At 46.5% G+C, this 23,838-nt stretch overlaps 5 protein-coding genes across 5 annotated transcripts; 2 read left to right on the top strand and 3 right to left on the bottom strand.

The window, feature by feature from the left end:
- Positions 1-4,697: 4,697 nt before the first annotated feature.
- On the bottom strand, positions 4,698-6,418 carry LY89DRAFT_732423 (uncharacterized protein; the record flags this gene model as incomplete). Its single annotated transcript, XM_018219680.1, has 2 exons — positions 4,698-6,176; positions 6,227-6,418. 2 exons carry the CDS (start codon positions 6,416-6,418, stop codon positions 4,698-4,700), a joined length of 1,671 nt encoding a protein of 556 aa, XP_018073237.1.
- Positions 6,419-10,039: 3,621 nt separating this feature from the next.
- Positions 10,040-14,181, bottom strand: LY89DRAFT_775060 (uncharacterized protein; the record flags this gene model as incomplete). The annotated part of the gene is made up of 8 exons (XM_018221982.1): positions 10,040-10,112; positions 10,162-10,585; positions 10,638-11,174; positions 11,223-11,376; positions 12,246-13,584; positions 13,723-13,972; positions 14,004-14,037; positions 14,079-14,181. The coding sequence occupies 8 exons, from the start codon at positions 14,179-14,181 to the stop codon at positions 10,071-10,073; spliced, it is 2,883 nt and encodes a 960-aa protein (XP_018073236.1). The 3' UTR covers positions 10,040-10,070.
- A 1,134-nt stretch (positions 14,182-15,315) lies between these two features.
- Positions 15,316-16,569, top strand: LY89DRAFT_683726 (uncharacterized protein; the record flags this gene model as incomplete). Its single annotated transcript, XM_018214753.1, has 3 exons — positions 15,316-16,144; positions 16,198-16,423; positions 16,485-16,569. A coding segment is annotated over exon 1 (773 nt), but the record flags the coding sequence as incomplete, so codon positions are not given.
- On the top strand, positions 16,506-17,422 carry LY89DRAFT_506727 (RmlC-like cupin). The gene is made up of 2 exons (XM_018208034.1): positions 16,506-17,293; positions 17,340-17,422. The coding sequence occupies exon 1, from the start codon at positions 16,833-16,835 to the stop codon at positions 17,286-17,288; it is 456 nt and encodes a 151-aa protein (XP_018073234.1). The 5' UTR covers positions 16,506-16,832; the 3' UTR covers positions 17,289-17,293; positions 17,340-17,422.
- Positions 17,423-21,291: 3,869 nt separating this feature from the next.
- On the bottom strand, positions 21,292-23,772 carry LY89DRAFT_506709 (uncharacterized protein). Its single transcript, XM_018208033.1, has 4 exons — positions 23,388-23,772; positions 23,286-23,323; positions 22,000-23,229; positions 21,292-21,954 (listed from the first exon to the last, which is right to left on the bottom strand). Exons 1-4 carry the CDS (start codon positions 23,479-23,481, stop codon positions 21,406-21,408), a joined length of 1,911 nt encoding a protein of 636 aa, XP_018073233.1. The 5' UTR covers positions 23,482-23,772; the 3' UTR covers positions 21,292-21,405.
- Between the last annotated feature and the right edge of the window lie 66 nt (positions 23,773-23,838).

Genomic DNA, 23,838 nt, shown 5'->3' with positions numbered 1-23,838 from the left:
CTCATATAAGGCATATCCAAGCTCCCTTCCCACACTGTCACAGAAACAAACTTGTTTCATCCCGTTTAAAGCTTTTCCTCCTATTTATCAAAGCAACCCTACTAGCTATTTGACAACAAACATACTTCGTAACACGGAAATGCACTCTCAAACTTCCCAAAGAATCTTCCAGGAACAACTCAGCAGTAGTACACAAAGCTAGCAAAATTGAATACACGGGAAAGATAAACATCTCTACCCAAACCTATGATTCACGGATGATGGTTCTCCACATGAGCAATGAGAGTGTTACAGACCTACAGAAGCAGGTCGAAGGTGGAAAAGGGAGATATATATACCTAAGCCTCTCGCACTCCAGTTTTCCCCCGCAGATTCACTCCAATCCAGGTTACAAATTTGACACCTCCGGAAGAAGCTATGAGGTGAAGCCAGCACTTCCATAAAATATCATCCTCTTGTATTTGGAATATGAATCACAATTCCGGTACGAAATAAGGTTAAAGTTCCAATTGCCCAACAGAAAAGAGAAGTCAATCAAATTCACTTTTTCAAGGCCTGCTCCCCAGGAATTTCAATACTCCGCTCACCTATAAATACGCACACACCTCTGAATTGGTAGGTTTCCTTCTTCTACTTTGGAGACAGCTCGCTGCTGCTCTTCCCGACTTGTTTTCGGGTACATCCGGGTGCACCCAGAGCAGTTGTCGGGTGATTATATTGAGAAGGGTGAGCGAGGTCATATATCTGAAAGATATTATCAAGCTCTGGTATCCAATCAAATCTAACTTTAAGGAATGAAAAGTCAAATCTAAGACATTGTTTTACAAAATTATAATTCAGAACATATAAAGACAGTGGACATAAATTTTCATCTCTATTGAAGTAAGCATAAAGATTAAGCTCCACCTGGGTGCGAAAGACTGCAAGTATGAGTACACGGATAGAGTGGCTACTACAAAGTGAATGAAGCTCGAAAATATGAGAGATGGCAGTCAATTTGTAAAACGTGGAGCAGAGTATTTGTAATTGGGCATACATACATCTCCTCTCCTACTTCGAATTGCTTCCGTAGATCCACGGACTCCTTCAATCGCTAGTTTTTCGAGCATGTTGACTTTTACTGGATTTGCGAAGCGCTCTTTGTGAGACATTGAGTTGTTGTTGAATGTTGTTCCGGTAGAGCAGCTTTTACATGTTGCTATGTATGTTTGCCGTTGTTAAGAACCAGTTAGCTTATTAGTGGGGTAAAAGGGCTGGATCATTATTCATGAATTCAATGTGAGGGTTTCGTGGGAAAGGACTTTTGGTTTTGATGATCCAGATTTTCAAATGTGGGAGGGTGATTTGTATACTATTCTGGAGAACAAGGTTCCTGAGTTGTTTAGAGGTGAGACTGAGGGAACGCACTATGGGAAAGGGTGAATGTGGCTGCGGAGAAAGTCCAGAGTGAATAGGACAGCAAAAGTTCTGGAACCCAACATCATATCAAAGACAAAAGGATAAGCACCATTAGTCGAAAAGCGGAGAAGGTGAATGTCGTATCATAACGAAGAAGTGTATAGCAGGTGAACTTTCGAATATTGTAATGAGTCAAAGAAAGTCTATAAAAAGGCCCAACGGGCCGACCACTTTTCCGTTCTTTTGACAAACAGAGTACCGGTCCACCACGTCCTCCTTATTGGTTGTTGAGCTTTGGATTGTGGTAAAGGAAAGTCTGTAGACTGTGGTGGTATGTGGGATCGCTTCTCTTTTTCAACGTTCTGAACTTTACTGTAATGAATTCCATTTCTCTTGTCAAACTTTCTCCTGTTGTCAACGTTAACCAGCTTCGCCATGTATCCTCTCACTGCCGTTTCTCTTTTCATTTAGTTCATAGTCCCCCAACGTAAGATCCCACTAACCCCGCGGCCTCAATGAATTCACATCCGAAACCCTCCTAGAGAAGCTGGCGTCGGCCTTCGTAGGAAGTCTATAGTGATCTCCTCGCCTTCAAAGCATGTATTGTGTGAAAGCGTGAAATCGGCCGCTCTGTCCGCCTTTATATACCAGGGTGGGAGGGTAAAATCTTTCTATTTTCCGCACGCCTCGTGTAGCTGCCTGATTTGGGAGCAAAGAAGTGAGTAGCGATTCAAACCAGTGACTCACTCTGTCTGTGAGCTCGAGATAACAAAGTCACACACACAAAACTATATTCACTGCTACAACACGAATCTCTTTTTTGAAAAAGATCGATCACTCCTTATTTACGTCTCAGGTATAAATACACACACTTATCGTGACCCAAACCTTTTTTCCCCACAGAGTCGGTTGAACTTCAAATGGGCTGGTACCCTCCGGGATGACCATGACAAGGTACCGGGACTGAGAACGTTGTTCAGCGTCGGGTCATGGTCTTGCAGCCGGAGCGGAAAGACTGGAGGCCATGACAGTATAGTGAACAATGGACTTGGCAGTAACATAGAACTTGGCAACAGCAAGGTCAATATGACGACAGCGGGAATTCATACCCAAGGTTCTCCAAGTATAACAGTAGTTATACTTTGTACAAGTTAACGCTTCCCAAAAAAATGTGATCCGGGCCTGAGGAGAGCAACGAACGTGTTGCGTTCGTTGTGAAGAAATGAAAATTGATCTTGTTCTATCGAGGAGAGGCGCGTATATATACATCCGCGAGCGGCAGCTTCTCCCTTTCTTTCCACGCATATTCACGCCTAACTCTCCTACCACTCCTACCAGCAAGGCTGTGAAGTGAATACAACACCTCCCAGCCAACTGAAAATTTTTGCTTCTGCAACAATTCACACCTGATGAGGTAAAGCGCCCACAGAGTATAAAAACCCTCAGACCCCCGACCCAAACCTCTTTCTTACACACCAGAATGATTTGCTTACGCATTGACAGGGGAGAGCCCGGAGGTGGTGGCCGCTGGTCGTGTTAGTCAACGTTGCGTAATGAACAATCATTTGGGATAGCTGAGTGGCGTTGTAGGCAGCTGCTGGAATGCTCGGTGGGTGGAAATTGTGAGTTGATGACAAGAAGGACGTTGACGACAAAGAGGAGGTTGACAGCAAGAAGGTTTCTTATGCAAGAAGTCATTGTGACAACTCTGGGTGTTCTTGTGCTCTAATGGCGGTCGAAGTTCAGCGTACTCAAATTCCGCCTTGTCGATGTAGATTCGGATGGGGATGATTTTAATTTGTAAGAAATTGTAAATCGTTGGTTGCCCGTCCTCCTTTTTCTAGAAGGCTGCCAGGCTTTATGGTGAATAGAAATAGTTAGTATTTTCCAACGCTGGGCAACTTTGGTATGAGGTGAATGCCACCTCTCCCCACTGTATCTATCTCATGACAGTCAAATCCCAAAAGCTGCACGTAACTACGAATTCACTGTTCCTTTCAAAATCAAAGTCGTCTCATCGCCTTGGCGCCTAAGGCGGACATTCAACGCTTTAGACAAAGGCAAACAATTTGACTCTAGAAAGTCGTATTATGGCATTGGCGCCTTAGGCGAAGATTCAGCTCTTTAGACAAGGGCAAATAATCTTATTATTGATAAACTTTTTATTATTATTAAATCTTTTGCTATCAACAACTTGTAATTACATCTAAGCAACTTTAACACCACAATCTAATACACTTTAGAATTCTATACTTTACTCCACGTCCCTGGCTCCACACACCTGACTCCACACACCAACACACCAATGTGACTCCATGGAGTCTTTTGAAAGTTATCTAAGGAAGACGGAGGACGGAGGCCGGATTATATACCCTCCGTCTTCACGCTAATAAAATCCGTCCAAATAGTTTTAAATAAATTCACTATATATCGGGTTTTTAAAAAAAAATTTGTTAGTCCGGAGAGTCGTATCATGACATTGGCGCCTTAGGCGAATACTGGCGCTTTGGACAAGGGCAAACCCTTTTTTTCAAAATCATCATCACCTACTCCTCACGTATAAAAACATCTACAATCCTCAATTGAGATTTCTCTTCCACAGAATAACGTTGTACCGATCTAGAGAATCTCGCAGATCGACGCCAACCAGGCACCGGAGCTTCCAGTCTGGGATTCTTTGCTTAGGGCTCTTTTCCAAGAGGAAGCTGTTCGTTCAAGTTTGGGGCGTTGGGAATAGAAGTTGCGAGTTGACAACAAGAAAAAGGTCGACAATAGTGTGCTGAACTTGAGACATAGGAAACGAGGAGTCAGATTCTGGTCATGGCGAACAGAAATAAGTAGACTTCTCTGCTGCCGGCCTACCGTTGGCAGGCCACGTGGCGCAGAGGTCGATTAGAACGTTTGGTGCAAATATTTCTACTACTTTGACTTCTTGATGCTTTTATAGATGAAGATGTAGGAAAACGAGGCAAGATACGGTTCTTTCCCAACAGTCAAATTGGCTTTCACTCGAAAATTGATTTGACTGATTTCCAGCCTATCATTCACTCCAAAACTTGAACACAGAAATAATCATGCATTCTGATGCAGAGTCATCCTCAACTCCGGTATATATATACACTAAAAGTTTTCCCAAAAATTACATCAGATCTCCCCTCCAAATGTCCCTGGCGCCTTGCTGTGCCTGCTAAATGTCCAAAAAGATTGTAAGTAGAAAAGGGTATAGTATAGTGTAAGATCATTGTTTTCGTGTTTGTATCCTATCATTATTCGTCTATGTCGTCGCGGTATTATCCCTCTCATTGGTGGTGTTCCCTCTGATCCGTTAAATCTCTCTCTTCATCTCCAAAATTCTCTTCTTGTACCCTGCCTACTCGAGGGCTTCCAGGGTCAACCAGTATGCTGGGTAATTGCGCCAATCTCAGACTTGGCAGTTGTGGTACACCGCCTACTCCGCTTCTGTGGCTTCCTGAACTCGCGTTACTGCTCGTTCTACTGTCGCTGATTAATTGTGCGATATGTGTTGAGCTCCTCCTCGATTCGCGTCGGCTGCTCGCTGTCGATTGGCGTCTCGAATCGCGTCGTGTGTTGAATTCCGAGGTGGGGAGTTCGGATTCGATTGTAGGGTGAGGATCTCCGCGAGCGAGGACAGGCGAGGAATAATCTGGAGGTGGTTCGAGAGGATTTCGTGGGATCTCATCGTGTGGTGTATCGAGGGAGATATTTTCATATCCTGGAGGACTGTTGGGAGGGATGTCGTCGTGTTCGATCATTTCTGGGCTGCTTCCTGCTCTGGTACCTGCGGTCCCTGGTCGTTCTGCCTGGTGACTCGACCGACCTACGCTTGCTGCGCCTGAATTTGCTCTCGATCGTGTTAATCGAGGAGATGGTAGGTCATCGTTCATTGTGTCGAGGGAGAGGACGGAACTGGCGGATCGGTCGCGGCGGTGGTAATGTGAAGAGGCTGCTATTGAGGCTGCGTCTCCAAGTAGACCTTGTCGCTCGCTGTCTTGACTGTTGGCTCGTAACCTAGTGCCATCGTGTCGTGCCACTCCTAGGTCTGCGTATGAGACTGATGATACTGCCCTTTGTCGTTCTTTCTTGATCCTCTCATGCTCGGCTCTTAAATCTTCAACGGTTTGTGAAGCACTTGTACTGCTTGCTGCTCGAGCCCGGGCTGCAATCTCCCGTAATGCAACGTAATCGCCCCTCTCTCGTGCTTCTCGCCGTAACCTTCTCCGCTCTTCTCGTTCTTCGTTTTCTCGTCGTCGGGCAAGTCGGACTTGATATAAAGCTTCCATTTCCTCTTCTCTGCGCAGTTCTTCCTCGTCGACAGTTTCCGGGAACTCGATTACCACATCGATACCACCACGGTCTCCTTCTCTGCCTAGTACTTGTTCATTATTCATTGCATTTTGGTGATACGCCGGTAACGTCATGACCGATCGCACCGATGTATTCCTGTCTACGCCAGCGGCTGCAGTGTTGGCCTCAGCCGCGGCCACTGCTTCTCTAGTTGCTGTATCGAAGGAGGATGGTGGAGCTGTAGATCTTCCTGGTGGTCGAAGACCAGTCGTCCGGCCATTGGATATAGGTTCGAGAGAGTCGTTCGTGTCTGGTAAACGGTATTTTATGGGATTAGGCTCCCATTTCTCCCACAGCTTCTTCAAGAATGGTGTAGGGACATATTTGGGGTTCTTGTGTCGCATTCGGGTTCTTCGGAGGAGGATATAAACGCTTAGTGCAAGAAGGACTCCAAGGACAGCTGCTATTATCGGCTGGGTGAACTGTTAGCAAACCGGTTTGCCTCGAGGAGAGAGATACAGACAATGATCACTGAAGAACTCCCACCTCCATTGGAAGATGTTGTACTCGTCGCAGAAGCTGTGGGCGAGGCTGTTGCAGTCGGGGTGTTTGTCATATTCAAAGATACACTGCTCGAAGGAGGACCTCCCGGACTCGAATCAGGCCCGCTCCCAACCTGGCGAGCCTGCAATCCGACACCGTTCCAAAGATGCATTATGGATAATAAACGAGTGTGATCTCAATGAAGAGATGAATTATACGTTTGTGAATTAATGTCGGCGCCGAGTTGGTGGCCCTTTGAACAGGCAGGCTGACGGCGGGCGAGGGTTCCGAGTGCTGACGCGCTTGTCTCTTGACGTTTTGGCAGGATTTCGGTTACAATTGTGGCAGGGCGATTGGGCGTATCAATGTCTCGTCAGCATGATCGGCGATGGAGACGAATCTGTGACGCGGGTAAGATGGGAGAGAAGGGAGGAGAGGAGGGAGAAAAGATGAGATGTTGTTGATGTGATGATAGAAGAAGAGCTGACGAGAGACTTGGGACGTTTGCCTCTATCCAGATCATGAAGAACTTGGCTTGGCCATAGGCGGCGATGGGTAGGGCAGTGGAGTGAGGGAATGGCTGGTGCAGGTCCCACTTTTACAGACGCCAGTCAGTGGCTCGTACGGAAGCCAATCAGCGGGCCGATGCTAGACCCCAATCCGGCTTGGTGGGCGGAGCATCAAGCTACATGATTGGGTAAATGTAAGAACTGCGCTTCCGGGAGAATTTACGAAGTACTTGGTACTCGTACACACGCTAAGCCTAAGACTCGATTTATTTTAAGCTCAAGAAGCGTTGAAGAACTCAGTCAAAGCGGTGCTGCGTTGTGGCTGGTACGTACGGTAAGGCTTCATGATTAATCCAGATATTGGTTGTATCGCTATCCATTCGATAGGGAGTACGATGTTCTGATTGCGCTTTGTCGATCGCCGTTGAAGGAGATTGATATTAATATGCACATCAATTCGTTCATTTCGTTTGATCTGACCTGTCCGGAAAATTGTCGTGCCGATCCAGGGTCTCATGTTTGAGAAGCTGAGATGAAAAAGCCTCACGTTACGTTCCACTAAGTATCCCAACCACACATCACTTAGATTGCCGAGTGCAACTCCTGAAATATCTGGCTGCAGCGCAGTTTAACGTTGCTTCAGACCATGGATGTGTGTCAGATTGACTTTGTTCGAGAAAATTCGCTGCAGCTGACTGTTGGTTCGGTAATATTAATAGGAGGCTGAATTGAGGCTGAGTCTTGCTTTCCAACTCCTTCCGCAGGTCAAGCTCAAATATGAACCGGAAGCCACCTTCCTTCTCCTTTCTTCTTTTTGTGACTTGGTGATGAGGTTGGATATTGACGAATGAGCCACCCCGATGCATTCCTTTGAATGTGAATACGAAGTCTGGATCAATTCTCAATCACAAATGCTTCAAGCTGAAGCTCACGTCAAGTCACAGGTTCCTGTGTCATGTGTGGGGAAAATAGGATGTTCCCGAATTCATTGTCAAGTGCATCTGGTCTTGCACTATGCGATCGCGCCTGCCCTTTCGGTGAAGAATCGAGAAGAGGACCTCGATGCGGGCACGCTGTCCAACAGGAATTGGCAGGTCTATTTTGAAAAGAGTACTGTATTTATTATTGAGGACAATACAAAGCTGCAATCTTCCTCTCAGCTTATTTGGCAATCAGCGAGTCTCTCGTGTCCAAATTCTATCCTCAACAGCATCTTCCACGGTAGCCGTCGTTCCTTCCCCTCCCTCGTCCTTACCTCCACCAACCCTCTCACCGCACCTTCCCCCCTTTCCCATCCGTACCTCAAAACCCCCTCTCGCCCTCTCCTTTCCTCCCTCTTCTCGCCTCACCCCACCCACCCCACCACTCGCCGACACACCTCAACCCCCACCCAACACGCACGCACAATCCTCTGAACGAAAGTTTGCAGCGTCCTGTCCTCGCTTCCCTCCGGGGAGGTATAAGAGCGATTCATCCACTGAACGACGTATATATGATTCGTCGTGTTGGGGTAGCAGCTCTGGATATCTGCAGCATTCCTCGATGTCCGAGTTGAGCATGAAAGCTACACGAGGAGCTGGGCCATTAACCACGTTCCTCCTCATAGTCTTGACGCAAGTTCTCTCCCCGAATAGAACAATATCCACATGCGGGTTGAAGTAGATGTAATCACGGCCAGAACTATGGTGCTTGCGAAGTTCGTAAATTCTTCGGGCTTCGACTCTTGATTCGTGGTTGACGTGCAGGATAGATGGAGGGAGTCGAGATCGAGGGGACACACAGCTGGTACTGTGATCATCGGTGATCCTTTCAATCTCGATGAATCTCGGGACAAACGCAGCCCATTGCCACACTTGACGGCGCAGTTCTAGAGGTAGATTGGGGAATGGTATGAAAGTTGTCGAGAGATCAAGGCTACTGATAATATTAGCAACGACTTTTAAAACTAGGAAAGGTTGATTTGCTCACTCAGGCTCGGTCGGAACTGTGGACTTCTCTTTTCCTTTTTCCTTCTTCGATGTCTTCTCTTCTACCTTCTGTTGATCTTTAGAGGGCTCAAGACTTGGGTTATGTGTGATTAGAGATATCTGATAGTTGATATGCTCTTTAGCCCTCGTGGAGGCACTACCGGTTCCACCCCTAAATCAATATTAGCATTGCGTTCTTTCAGCAATTAGATAATTGTTGTACGTACGACGAAGGTAAACAAACCGTGGAATTAACTAACTTAGTGGGCGATGTAGTGATGACTCGAGTCTTTGGCAGGGCCGTTGGCGAAGAGGTGGTGGATGGCTTTTTGATCTACAAAAACGTCAATGATTTGCTTGAAGAAATTATGGCTAGGGTTAAAGTCTCTGGCAGCAGGGGGAAATATACAGCGGCAACTTGAGCCCAGCTCTTGCCAACGATTGGCATGGTGACAGGCATGGTGACAGGCGTAGTGGTGATGGGAATCGGGACACGATGCTCCTTTTGCGCAGCTGGACCAACGATAGGAGAACCTGCGGCGCTGGGTGTGCGTATAGCGACTTGCGCCCAGCTCTTACGAACAATAGGCATAGAGGCCGTGGTATTCGAGTTGAGATGCTTTTGCGATGCTCCAGAGAGTCGTGCGGCGTCCTTTGGAGACATGGTGACAGAGATTTGTAGAAAATAGATCTTGTTCGAGAATGTTATTCAAGATGGATCAGGGTACGTATAAAAAAATTTCGTTCACCTATACCATTGTGCGCTAAGAGGCTACGTTAGTGTGCAAGTGGGAATTTGGAGGCGTTCACGTGGGGCTTGTATATGTTACATCAGATCAATTTTAACTCTCATACACTTGTTTCTTAAACTTCAACCTTCGGATCCGAACATCTCCATGCTACTAGTTAGCTTAGTCTCATGAGTCAAGTCGGAGGGCATGAGTCCAAATAGAGACTAAACATCACATCCTCAAACACAAGTTATAGCCAAATATCTCTAACGTCCTTTCACTACTATTTGTGCTAGTATTTTCTAATAGTAGCCTATTCTAATCAATCGCTACATGTGAGAATGTCTCCTTCTGAAGAAAAATGTAATCGGCAGTAATATGAGTGCAAGTTTCATTCGTGTATACATAACCTAACTCCTCTCCCAACCCGTCACAAAAGTAGTAATCATACTTCTTCGTTTCGATGTACGGGCTTCATTATATTAGAATATGGGGGAAATTAACGCTGCTATCAGGGCTCAATCCTTCTGATATCTCTGCAGAAGCTGTTCAAGACCTCAAAAAATCAGCCTCTAAGTACCAACGTCTCCTGATGATGAGCAGCAATAGCTTTGAGGCTAAGAGCTCAAGGATAGCTTAGAGAAGCTCGGTGTGTCTTCCTGAGAACGGGTTAAGTTGAGTCGTATATGACATGAGTTGAGCACTTACCAATAGCTTCAAAATTTCCCTCTTAGCTGCGGAGACGTTCTTTCGCTCACCAAACAACCCAATCTCGCTAACACCCAAATACTCCTCTCCTGGAATCTCGAATTTGCAGCCAGTTGAGCTTTCAAGCTGCTTAATGACTGCCCAGTCATTTTTCTCCAGTAACGACATATTTTCCAAGTCTACCGCCAAACCATCGTACACTTCTCCTGACACAGATGTCGGTGCAAAGCTCACGAATTTCAAGGTTGGTTTATCTTTCCCAACCCAAGTATTTTTGCCGTCCAAACCCAAGTTTTTAACGAGTCCGCTGATCTCATTACACAGTCTGAGTTTCAGAAGAGCGTCACGTCTACCTAGGGCCTCGCGAATCGCTGGACGAAATGTAGTCGAGCTGTCGATCTTTCCTGCTGCGACTGGCCAGAGACTGTAGAAGTTAGTATGGTCATTCTAAGATTGAGGACGGGTTTGGTGCATACCTGGAGTCGACTATAAACGATATTTCCTTCAATCCGACACAGCCACCTCTTCGCTGGCTGCCGACGCCTGGAATGTCCTCGGCAAATCCGTGGATAGCTTGCAAGATGCTCAACTTCTCATACGTCCTTTTGGTAGGGTTCCACACCGTACCTCCCTTTTCGCAAATATCGGTCAGCATGACTGCCACGCGAGGAATAGGTCCATCACGGCGGTATCTCTGGAAAGTGTAATAGATTGCTGCAGTGTCAGAGTCTCTACCAATCAATAAGATGTCTGCTTTGGGATTGTAGTAGCACTTCTTAGGTAATTGTCTCTTGTCAAATTCTCGAGGCTCATAGAATTTTAGTCCTTCGGTGCGAGACTCGTAATTTGTGTGAAGTACAGCGGGTGGTTTGGAAGACCGAGAACAAACACGAGGTCTATTTCCAGTGTGTCTGAACTCTATGATGCGCCGTTGGTTGGCGACCATGCTCCAGATCTTCAGACGGAGCTCAGATGGCAGGGTAGGGAAACAGTGGAAAGTATTTGGTACAGTACTGCAGAAGTAAGCCCTTTCTCACGGAATGGAAGTCTCGAGGGCTCACTACCCTTTTTCGTCGATACTCTTGTTCTTCATTCTGGCATTACCAGCTGTTTGATCATCGTCACGATCTCCTTCCGAGCGCGAAATATTAAGGACGGTGATCTGCATAATCTGAGTACTGATCAGCTTCTCGAAATCGAATGAATTAGTGTCGACTAAAGAGATCATATTGTGCTGGAAGGTCTTACTAACTACTTTATCCAAAGAGCTGAGACCCTTTGCAGAGGAGCTCAATTGCGCTTCGTTATGAAAGCACTTAATGAGGATATTGGCTCTTCAGTTGCGCTGTAGAAAAGAATTAGTCAACTAAAAAAGTGAGAAGCAGAGTGGCGATCGCCTTTTGCGGATGTTTTGTGCAAGGGTGGGATCTAACAATATAACGTTGAATTGGGCAGGTGTTGTGTTTGGTCCATGCGAGGCTACCGTAGACAGTAAAGGTATACATCCGTTTCCATCTTGCGCTAGTGTACACTTATTAAACCTGTATTCACCGTGACAATTTTGATATGACGCAATGTCGTGCACCTACTCGTTACAAAACGTGTCCTTCGTCAAGATCAGGGCCAATGATCTTTTGAGAATTCAGAAACGAGAGAACGAAGGGGCAGAGATGTTTCTCACAGCAACATCGATACCCTAGAGGCAAGTTTACAGCCATAACAGTGCTCTGTTGTGTGACACAGAGAATCTTTACAAGAGGGCAAGTTTTCCAGTGTTGAGAATTTCATTTCTTGGATAAACCAATCATTTGACGCATGCGGACGAGGAAATTATCAAAGAAAGCTTCGCAAAAACACTGCTCTGAGCCACTAACATCCGATCCTTGCTGCAAAAATAATCCAAATCACTATTTCCCGAATGAAGGACGTGAATATTAAATCGAGTCAGGATGGATTACGTTCACGAATCATACCCTCTTCTCTCTTCGTGTAGTGTGGACATAGCGGCCGAGGGGCAAAACGGGCAGTGATCAGTCTGCAACTGTCACACTGTTGGAAATGCCCTGCGGAATTGTCGCACTTACACCTAACCTTGCCTGTCTCGAGCACAGGGAAAGGAAAAAGTGAATGTGTTCGAGATGGGCTGAGGGTGCTGAAATGGCGCGAGCAGATCTTCAGGTCTGAGATGTCGCGAGAGGCTTTGGATGTAGCCTTCTCCGTGGGACCTATGATGCCTATCTCCATATAGTTGATAAGTCCTTCGTCAGGATCTCCTCGTTCACCGACAGCTGTCTGGACCTGGATTTGGCAATTGTTGTTGACTGCAATAATCTTCAGGAAAGTAAGATCATTCGATGGGACAATGAGTTTCACGTCTTTTCTCAAATACTGATCCACACGGTAGTTCCAGTTGGGCGGAAAATCGAGATTTCGTTGAGCAAGTTGCATGACTCTGATCTTTGGGGGATCTTCGAGGGCAGTCCAGCGCGGTACGGTCTCTGTAAGACGAGTCAAACGTTTCTTGTTTTCGATGCGCCTTTGCTGCCTCTTAGCGAATTTGAGTGTCAACATGTCGCAGTAGTTATGTACTTTGTCATGGTTAACTCGAGCAACAGTATTCTCATCAACCATTCCAGCACGTGGTGGTCCGAATATATCGGTCGTACCAAGCATGAGTAACTCTCTGAACCCCTTGCAGCCTGGGAAGGTGCGTTTCATTTCCAGTTGCTGAGCAGATGTCATCACTGTCGATGCTGTCCAGGCAGGCTCGGGTAGGAATTCGTCGGGATCAATACCATGTAAGAACTCGATAGCTTCCATACCAGGCTCGGGGTATTCTCCATATACGATTGCAAAGTCTGCATGTTCTTGGTCAAAGTCTTGGCTCCAGTGGCAGCATAAACTATTCCGCTTCAATGCAATACGCGGCACCTCGATATCAGCCTTGTGTGTGAATTGACAGAACTCCTTCAGCGTCGTGGTGCATGTATTTACCCAGAACAAGATGATGTCTGTCTTCGGGTTAAACCAGATGATTCGACTAGACTTAGCTGCTTCGGATCTAGGGTCAAGATTGTCGAAACGCATTTGGCTATACAGTTTCTTGAACATAGATCGAGAGGCCTGGGATATGTTGAAGAAGAGAGGAGGGCGGAGAGATTTCTGACTGACTCGGAAGTACTGGTGAAATCGTGCGCCTACATCCCGGTGCCAGCCCGAAGTGCCTTCGATTCTCGTGGAGTGCGAACGCCAGTAAGGAATAGGGTCTAGATCGCTATACTGCCGCTCGATCTCGATGAAACGATCATATGACGCAAGTTCTTCGAAGATTCGCATTTGAATTTCAGCGGGGAAGAGTTCAAAGAACAGGAAGTCCGAGTTAGGTTTGCTATATGCGTCAACTTCTTTTACATTCCACCTATCCTGAAGGGTGAAAGTCTTACGCTCTCGAAATAGCTTCCAGCTTGTCCCGCACATGCAGAAGCTGATTTGTATGCAAGGGGAACGACTTCATTAGTTTGAGGACCTCAATGGTATCTGTCATATCAGGCAAGACTTTACCTTTCCAACCCATTGCTTCTGAGCAGAGTTCGCATATCTTTCCCTGAGATCCACCCAGCATTTGTTTCGGATTCTACCTAGAGGCGGAGGCTTCGCAAACAGCTCCATGATTTCTGCTTCGACTTCTAGTTCTCCGTCGGCTTCTAATTCTGTGCGTGTAGGTGTTGCGCGAAGTAGATTGGCGCTGGTTCTTTGAGTAGCAGGTCTGCGGCGAACAATGGCTTTGTCAAGGACACCGGCTTTGTCTGATCTGGCGGTCGTTCTCGATGCTGCAGACTTACGCCCGGAAATGGACATAACACCAGCTTTCGCTTTCTATCAGTATCTTGTATAGGCACTGTTTAATTGTAGCTTACTGGATTTAGGTGCGAGCCTAGGATACGACTTTTGATCCTCTTGGTAGATCTCCATTGGCTCATTTGAAGGGATCTCAGAGATGATTTCTGGAGTAATATCCATGTCGAGGGGGCTCATCGAATTACTTCTAAGCAAGTTGTCGAAGGAAGGAAGTTTGGGCGCAAAACTTAGGGGGTATATGTTGAGGAGGGTTCGCAGGGACTACTAATGGGATAACCTTACTATTTTTGGATCATCAGGTGACTTAGAGGTTTTTGAAATAGGCCATACAGCCCTATATAGAGCGATTGGCTCACTTAACATTCCTTTATCTTTCGAGCAATAGTTATGTGAGCTATATATCTGTAATCATCACTATATCTAGTGTAAAAGTTAATAAATATCCAACTTTCTCAAAATAACACACTGGATATAATATATCGAACGGCTCGGACTTTTCTTTGTTGTACGTCCCATTCACCAAGGAAGGACGCCACACAGACAAAGCTCACTCGCTTAGGCCCCTATTTTCAGAGTCACGTGGATAAAGAACCTTGGATGGGCATAGCTCAATGGACCCGGATCCAAGCAAAGTGATGGTCTTGCAATTGGTCCCAAGCCGCATCAGAAGTGACCTCGATTCTAGAAGACAGGTTACTGCAAATTCGGTGCCAAATGCCGCGACAGGCATCTTGCAAAGTAAGTCACTTGGAACTAGCTTTCATTCGTCTAACCATTATCGTCGATTGCATCTACCTCTAGTAACATCTCACTTAATAGCCCGTATCCATTCTAGAAAATTCTTTAATGTTTCTAGACTTCCAGATCTGTTGTGCTGGTCAACTTCAATTACTTCAATTACTGTCAAAGGTTTACTGCTGTGCTCGAAGTGACTTGAGGCGTTGTATTGATTGTTTGTAACACCCCGTTTTCGTTGCGAAGTCCTCTAAAGTGTCGGAATTCGAGCTTTTGGTTGTTATCAGGCTGCAGAGAGGAATTTTAGCTTGGAACACAATGGCAGATGGTCTCGTACTTGAAATTGGATGTCAACGCGATGCTGAACCAGGGCTTGTACTCTACGCGGAAGGCTTCCCTCATCCAGTCAGCTCCGGTCTGACAAATCAATACTGCATGAGTCGGCTGCATCGCGTATCCCTCGAATCAACACCCCCAACATAACGCCACCATGTCTTACCACATCATTGAATACTCCACAGCCTTATATACCAAGCGTTCCTGGGAAAGCGCTTTCTTTCATGTATTTGCTTTCTCGATGGCAGCCATGTCTCTAGTCGAGAACCTCTCAGCTTTACTCGCAGACAGGCAAAAAGATCGGCTTACGATACCATTCGAGATCTTGTCCCTGTATCTGGCCACAGAGCTCTGTTCCAAATTATTTTCACGATTCATCAATCGATTCGATACCCGGCCTGCACTACATCAAAGACAGCTGTCTATTATTCCGCCCATCATTGGCTTCAAATTGGTCATCATCGCTTTATTCCTGTCGCGTCAACCTTCCATAACATCTTCAAGTCTTGATGCTTCGTCAATTGATGAGCTTTTCAATATCATCAACCACACAGCGATCGGCTACCTCTTCGAAATCCTGTACAGACCATCGCCTCCACTCCTACAAGGACACCATATCCTCCTTCAGAGCTTAACATACTACTTCATCCTCTATCTCAGGTTTCAGTCTTCATATATGCTCATTTCACAATTTACATCGATTTTTATCATTTTTGGCATGGGTCTGACAGATTCTTTTGTGGATCTAATGGTCTTGGTGTACAGGCTTGCACCAGAGGGTAGCGAGTGGTCCTCATTTCTGGTAAAGTTATTTGGTCGAGGATCTGAAGTCGCGCGTGCTGCGGAATGGGTCATGCTTTGCGGCTTCATTGTCGTCAAATTTCAGGATCTTTCAGCAAATTTGAGCGATTTTGAGATGATCGGATGGGCTTTGGCATTGGCACTGTGGGTATGGACTGAGGTTGATGATTTCATCACAATCAGGGCTATGACCTCCAAGTTTGGGATTCATGTTAAGCATGACTAGGAGTTTTTTGACGCAATATGTGGAACGGTGAGTGCAATATGGCTCTCGACGAATATAACATATCGCTAAAAAGATCCAAGGACAAACTATCTGACAAGCCTACTTGCATGCAGGCACGAATTGGTCTTGAGTTGCAGCGCGATAGAGAATTTCAAGGGATGAGCAAAGTTAATGTGGACGAGATTTCCCGGCAATCGTCATAGGACCACAGAACATCGCGGTCATGCAGTGCCACGATGCATCTTGATAAGAACTTCGAAATCGCAGAAGAGACGCCCTGCCGAAGGAGACGATAGAAACTGTAGGGTAAGATAATATTGTTTCAGAGTTTGTGGCACAATGTAAGATGGCTAAGTCCCGATTGCAGAATAAGGTTTGATGGATGAAGCGATGCGAGGGACGCGAATTCCTCTCTATCTCGACGTAGCTACTTTTCCCACTTAAATTGTCCCACAAGTTTTGGGACAATCTTATCTTAACTTTCAATTCTTAGAGCATTTCCTAAATGACGGACCGCACTCGGGGAGTCTTACCTTGAGCCTACGGTTTCCTTACCCCCACTTTCTGGAAGTGGTTCCCTTTCTCAGCATTTCTATCCTCGAACAAAGATATATGGAATCATCGCTCCCTTATGTTTCGAATGGTGAAAGCTCAACCCTAACCTCGTTATTTTAAAGCGTCCGAAAGCAAAACGTGGAAGTTCTTGTACAAAAAGATGGCGAATATTACAAAACCAATGATTGTTCCAGCATCCCACACCTCATCACAACCACTTGAACAATTCGAAAATCCCAACAGAGGGAATTGCACCTGGCATACAATTTTCTCCCAGCCACAAACTCCAACAGATTCCATGTGTTCAGGAATCGGCACATGTCAGCCTCGCAATGGAAGACTTTGTCCTCACCGGCACAAGCAAGCCGAGATATACTATATCATTTCTGGCAAAGGAATCGTACGCATCGATGAGAAGAACTACGAAGTTGAAGCTGGAAGCTCGGTCTTCATTCCGGGAGATGCGGAGCATGGAGTATTCAATCTGGGAGAGGAGGACTTGAAGTGGTTCTATGTCTTTCCCACAGGAGCTTTCAAAGATATTTTGTATCGGTTCTCAGACGAAGTGGAGGGAAAGGCGCTTCCGACAGTGGCACAGTTGAAAGCAAAGTTGTGAAGATGGTACGAACTCTTTTTCACCAACATAGTCTCTTGCTCAGGATGATAGATCGGCCGTCGATGCTACGGATGTGTTGAAGTGAACCAGGCTTGTTAGGCATGGGTGCTGGGAAGGCCTCGTGCGATTGTCCAAATTGTGTCTTTTCAGGAGAATCTAGGCAGGGTATGGTGAGATGTGCAAGGGATATTCGAGATTCAGGACGAATTTAACCTGAAGTATATGATATACAAGTGTTTGGGGGTACCAACGGAGCAAAGTCTTCGCAGGTTATGTCACCCAGCAACCACAAACAAACAAGACCACAGCAGAACAATCTCGGAATCTGGATTCAGAAACGAGAAGGCCCGATTTCATTTTTCTCTTTTCTGTTTTGTGCTTGCAAGCATTGACTCGTGAATAGTACATGTTGCAGCCAAGTAACACTTGGTCGAGCAGCCAAACTGTTGCTCTGCTCGAGTTCGTGTGGTGTAACACTTTTTGTGATACTTGCTAGTGTATTGTTTGCAGCATTCACTCAATTAGATGTGGAAGTCTCACTTCTAGTAAATTGAATATATCTGAGTCAAACGGTCACGGGCAACGGCCTTCCTTCTGCCCTAGGAAACTAGGCAACCACTGAAACGTGCCTTGTGGGGCTGTAGTCGTACCCCTTTTGCCTAGCGAGCTGACCATTTGGATATCGATTTAAGCGACCCTTTCCCTCAACTGCACTGCCACTCTCCACTTCTCGTATTCATTTCCTATATCTTGCTACCCCATACTCAAAAGGACCCGCCATATTCAATTCATTCGAAAGTATCAAAGATGGACAGAAGATTCGACGAAGAAGAGAACCTTCGCCGCATGCGAAATGGGGAAATGTACATTTGTTTCACGCCGGAGTTGATGGCACAGAGAGCACGTTGTGGTCGCGCCTGTAAAGTTTACGGTAATGCGGGGGATGTCTCGAGAAGAAAGCTTGTGGAGCTTTGGAGAGAGTAAGAATTTCGAAACAAATGAGCAAGTCATCATGTCCAGAGCTAATCTTTCATCCTACACTTAGCATTGTCGAAGACAAAAGTCCTCTGCCTCCACCAGCTGCAACCGAGGAGGAAGATGCTATCCTCCTTCAAGACGAACCATATATCGATGCTCCAGTCAGAGCAGACTATGGATACAATGTCATGTACTCACCCAAATCACCTTATCCTCTATTTATGCTTACTTCGGTCAGAATCGGAAAAGGCGTCTACATAAATGTCAACGCCGTCTTCATCGATACCTCACCAATCACGATCGGAGCACGCACTCTGGTCGGACCCAATTGCTCTTTTTACAGCGGCGGCCATCCTCTTGATCCTTTCCTCCGCAACGGCTTGAGAGGGCCCGAGTTTGGGAAGCCCATCACGATTGGTGAGGATTGCTGGCTTGGTGGAAATGTGGTGCTTGTTCCTGGAGTTACGCTTGGGAGGGGTGTCACGGTTGGTGCTGGGAGTGTTGTGACTAGAGATGTTCCTGATTTTCATTGTGTTGCTGGGAATCCGGCTAGGATAATCAGGAAGATTGAAGTCAATGCACCTGATCCTACTTTGCAACCAGCTGAAGAGTAGCAGGGCGGGCCAAGCATTGTTCACGGGGTGGCCATTTTAATGTTGGAGCTGAGTGGTGAATATGTTGATGTTCGTCTCAGATAAATTCTCTGTTGTTTGCTTTGCATATTGGCCTACGAGTTGATATTGTTTCAGAGTTTGTGAGACAATGTGACTGAGATTCTGGAACAATATGACTAGGCAAAGTCTTTAGGGTGACCTAAGATTCGATCAAGATTCGAAAGATTAAGTTGTGTACAATCCCGAAGAATCTGAGTTTTCCAACTCATATTGTCCCACGATTTCTAGAACAATACTACCCATCTAGTTTACCAAGTTTCACGGTACGTTCAAATTCATACGTACCACTGCATTCTCTTCTGAAAGGCTGGACAGCCTGGTAGTAAACCCAAGCACGTGTTGAAGTTATCTTGCTCGCCCTTGCTTTTCCTTGCTTGCAAGACCATAATGAAGTAGGTGGGCTGTGATTTGATTGTCAAAATCCGACACTGACAGTGTGAGCTTGAGTGAACCACTGCTTACCTTGTATATGAGACCGCAAAAGAATTCCCTTGTGCAATACATTGTGTTGACAAATTTTTAGCTTCGGTAAACAAACAAACTCCAGCCTTGCCTTGAGCAGCCTTGCACTATCTACGTTTAGTCCTGTATAGATTTAAATAAGCGAAACCTTGCCATGCCACCCAGCCACTTTAGCTCACTTGTCTCGGAGCTTATCACAGAAAATCCATTCTATGATCCGATCCGTTTCTGATGATGCGTTGATCCGTTCTTATGATCCGATCCGTTCATGCTCCGATCTCTCTGATCCGTCCATGTCCCGACCCGTTCGGATCTCTGATCCGATCCGCTTCGTCAATCAATGCTTTCTGACGTAGCTGTATCTCCGAAAGGAGTTTGTACCATCTATCCAACCATCCGACTATCCGGCTGCTGTTCAATCCGACCATTCCATCCGTGCTGATGGCCATGTCACGCTGACATGGCCTAATCAAACAAGTAAGTTCAATTTCATTACTCCCCTCCAAAGATCCGAGACAAGTGAGCTTCAGTGAACAACATATGTGAGAGAGTGTGAAAGCTTTCAATCACTACTCTCTTCGAGAGAATATTTTTTTGAGATTTTTTTGAACATGACCAACTACTCATTCTACACTTCAACATGTCTTTTTGTCTTCTTTCCCCAATCTCATAATACTACCTCTCAACAACCATCGAGCAATGCTTCGACTGTGGCACCACAATTTGAGCATGCATCGCCTAACATGGAGCATTGCAGGTTGGGGCATCACTGACTTGAAGCCATCTACTGATAGGGGAAATAATCCACAATAACGTTACGCTCACATTAGATTGTGACAATGTTGATTGTACTCTTAGAGCCAGACCATTGGAAATCGCGTCACTAGCTCATTGTCCTGGTATTGGACAAACATTAATCCTCGTATAAGTGAGACGCAGGAGTTGAGGCTGCCTTTGGATCTTTGAAGGGGCAGATGGCTACTATCAAGGTCATTGAGCTCTCTCCTTACATCTTTGCTAATAACAATCACAGCCTACTTACTTAGTTACAACAAAGCCCCTCGAGCAACCTAACTTAATATTTGACTACAGAACTTCAAAGTCAATATCTCCTCGCTCTTTCCCCTTTCAAATTACAAAATCACCTGATTTTTGACTGGGAAAAAGTATTCATTTTGCGATACGCAACAAAAGCGGAGTTTCAAACTCAACTTTTACTCGCTCCTTCCCTCCTCATCATACCATATCACCTGATTTTTGACGGGGAAGAGACATTTATTTGCGATGTGCAACAAAATCGAACTGGAAATCTTAAATTTTGGTCGCTCCTTCCATGGCTGGCGATGTTCAACTCCTCACGGAATTAAGCGGGGAGTGGAAGTACATACCTAAGGTGGGATGAAAGCGTGTGGTCTTGAAAAAAGGACGAGATTAATACCTCTGAAAGTACGGTCGACGATGTCGCAATCAAATGGGAACGTTCTCACGCAATGATTGACTTGCTCCAGTCATCACTACACGATCTCCCAATAATGCTGACCTAACCTCAGATAGCCTCTCCACGAATTTCACTTTCTACCTACCACCAAGCCAATACCCCTTCACCCTTCATCTATTCTCCTTTCCTCTCCCCTCAACCCAGACAACTCATACATAACCTCAAAACAACCACTTCATCATCCTCAAACGCTCAACTGGTAGCCAGCATCCAAGCTTGCAACCGGGCAAAGACCCGTAACGCGAGCTTTTCGTGTCGTTGCAGGCAGGGTCACCTTCTTGACTTAGACTTCGATATACTGTACAAGCTAGGCTACCAAGACAAACATTGCTGTGAAAGGTCCCTCTTCATCTCAAGCACCTCACATCACTCCCAAAAACGCAAAACCTGAGTTGGGATATCACATGGTATTGCTAATGCTACCTATTCTCACACATTTCACTCTTCCATTTCATGCTCCACGCTGCAACACACTAAGTACAAATTCATATCCTCCACATACGTTTTAATAAGTCTCCTCCTCAGCAGCTTTCATGACTTCAGCATTCAGCTTCGCGATCTCTTCTCTAGCCTTGACGTCTTCGGGATCCTCGATGAGCTCTGGCTTGGTGACTTCTTGGTGCACGATTGGCTCTGGCTCAGCTGTCTTAGTCTCGAGGGGTTCTTCTTTGATGGGTTCGGGTTCGGGGATAGTGGGTTCTTCTTTGGTTTCCTCGATGGTAGGAGTTGCTTCCTTCTCGGGCTCAGGAGCTTCAGCGACAGGAGCCTCTTCTTTGGCCTCGATGGGCTTCTCCTCCTCAACCGGAGGTTCCTCAGCAACCGGCTCTTCTTGTACTGTCTCGGGAATAAACTCTTCCACATGCTTTGTCCCCACCACGGCGACTTCAGGTTCCACGGGTGCTGGCTGATTGACCTCAGGAGCTGGTTTCGCGAATTCTACATCCTTCACGGGTGCTGGATCCGACTGTGAAAGCAGAACCGTGGTTTCAGGCTTGGACGGTGAAGGTGCTTCTGCTTCCGCCTCCTCAGCCTTCACGGGTGACTTTGCTACAGGCTTAGTCTCCTTAGCTGGGCTTTTCGCAGGACTCTCCTTGTGTACCTTCGCCGCTGGACTGCCTAGACTCGATGCCGGCTTCGACGATCCATCCCTCGTAGTTGGTCTCTTGACCGATTGTGATCTCTTAGGTGGAGTTGCAGGTGGCTTCTCAGCTGTCTTGGATGCTGAAGCAGTTGTTGGACGCATCATCCTAGCAAGGAACGATTCATCTGCTGGCGCAGGTAGACTTTGTCTTGAAGACTGCTTCTTCAACTCCTTGGGAGGAGGACCGAGTGATGGTCGGGTAGAGGTCGAACTCTTGAGTGTGGATGGTTTGCGGGCGAGGGAGGATGTGGTGGTCTTCGTAGAGCCAGCAGTTGCTCGACTTGGGGAACGAGATAATGCATGGTGTGCTTGAAGAGAGTTTGCTGGTTGAGCATTTCCAGATGCGCGGCTCAAGGTTTGTCTGCTAGGTGGTGGGCCACCAGCTGCGGTCTTCGATCCTGAAGAAGCAGTGTGCGCGGTGAGGGAAGCCGGAAGCTTGACTGGGCGGGTGGGTGATTTTGGTCTTGGCTTGACGAATCCGGTCTGTGGAGGAGAAGCAGGTATCCGAGTCTTCGCAGCGGCACTTGATGCAGTTGTAGTTGGGGGTTTGCTGGCAGGTTTTGCTTGAGTAGATGAAGAGGCTTTTGCAGGCTCCTTCTCGACTTTCTTCTCAACCTTCTTCTCGACCTTCTTCTCTGGAGCCTTGGTTTGTGGTTGACTTCGACTGCTGGGTGTAGTTGGGGTCTTAGGTAATGGTGATTTCTTCGGAGATACTTTAGAGAGGACCATCGTCTTCGCTGTGGAAATAGGGGCAGGTCTGGTTGTAGGTTTCGACGTATGCTTCTCCACAGACTTCGCCGCAGCAGGCTTTGTAGTTCCGTTTGTATGTCCGTTTGTTGCCTTCACCGCAGCCTTCTTCTCTTCAACCTTCGCCTTCTCTACCTTTGGAGCCTCTTTCACAGGAGCACTGCTGCTTGCTCCATCCAATGTCTTTTGTGGTTCCGCAATTGGCGGAGTCTCCACTGCTGTCTCTGGTATCGTTTCTGAAATCATTGTACTGTTCTTCCTAGCCTCAAGCTCTGTCGCAATACTCTGTTTCCTTTCTGCCGTTTCCTTAGGGTGTTCTTCCTCGTCAATACTAATGCTCGTCCGCCTTGCTCGTCCCGGATCTCCAGATGTATCTCTCCGCAAACCCAAACCAACCTGACCACTTCTCTCGACCGTCACAAAAGAAGTCCTTACTTTCTGCTGCTAAAGATGAGAAAGTGATCGGAAACGAGGATGGACAAAGAAGGACTACTTACGGAGAGAGGTCGAGGCGAGGTCCCGTTGCTAGCACCACCTAAGACAACCCCTTAGCCCATTGACTCCTCACCACCACGAATGTGCGGTGAATTTTCTCTCACCTGCAGATTCACCGGGAGACCGCCCTCGATCAGGGGGACTGGTGTCTTTATTCTGCTCGAACATGGCCAGCAGATTTCGGACTCCTCCCGACATGATGGCGGTTCAGGCAGGCACGAACTCGGGGGGGCACAGAATTAGGAAAGTCCAGCTCCGAGCTGGAGATTGTTGCAGTCGAAACTAGGTGAATGTCGGGTCAAGATCAGAGTGAAGATTTGTATCTCAAGAGGCGGCGGTACGGCTATGCGGACTTGCTTGTCTGAGATTAAGACACGATTGAAGTGGGATTTCGTTTGTCTGGTGCGGTGGTGCACAAAAAACACGCTGGGAGGGCAACGTAGTAGTACGCGACACGGTATCTGCAAACAACAAAGTGCGGTAAATCCTAGCCAAGCGTCCCAAGGAGAAAGATGAGATGAGAAATTCTAGAATAAAAATAACAACAATGTGCGG

This window comes from Mollisia scopiformis (genome assembly GCF_001500285.1).
Source record: "Mollisia scopiformis unplaced genomic scaffold LY89scaffold_9, whole genome shotgun sequence".
Classification (NCBI taxonomy): Eukaryota; Fungi; Ascomycota; class Leotiomycetes; order Helotiales; family Mollisiaceae; genus Mollisia; species Mollisia scopiformis.
Note: the sequence above shows the minus strand (reverse complement) of the source record. Positions and strands in the feature narration are given on the sequence as shown.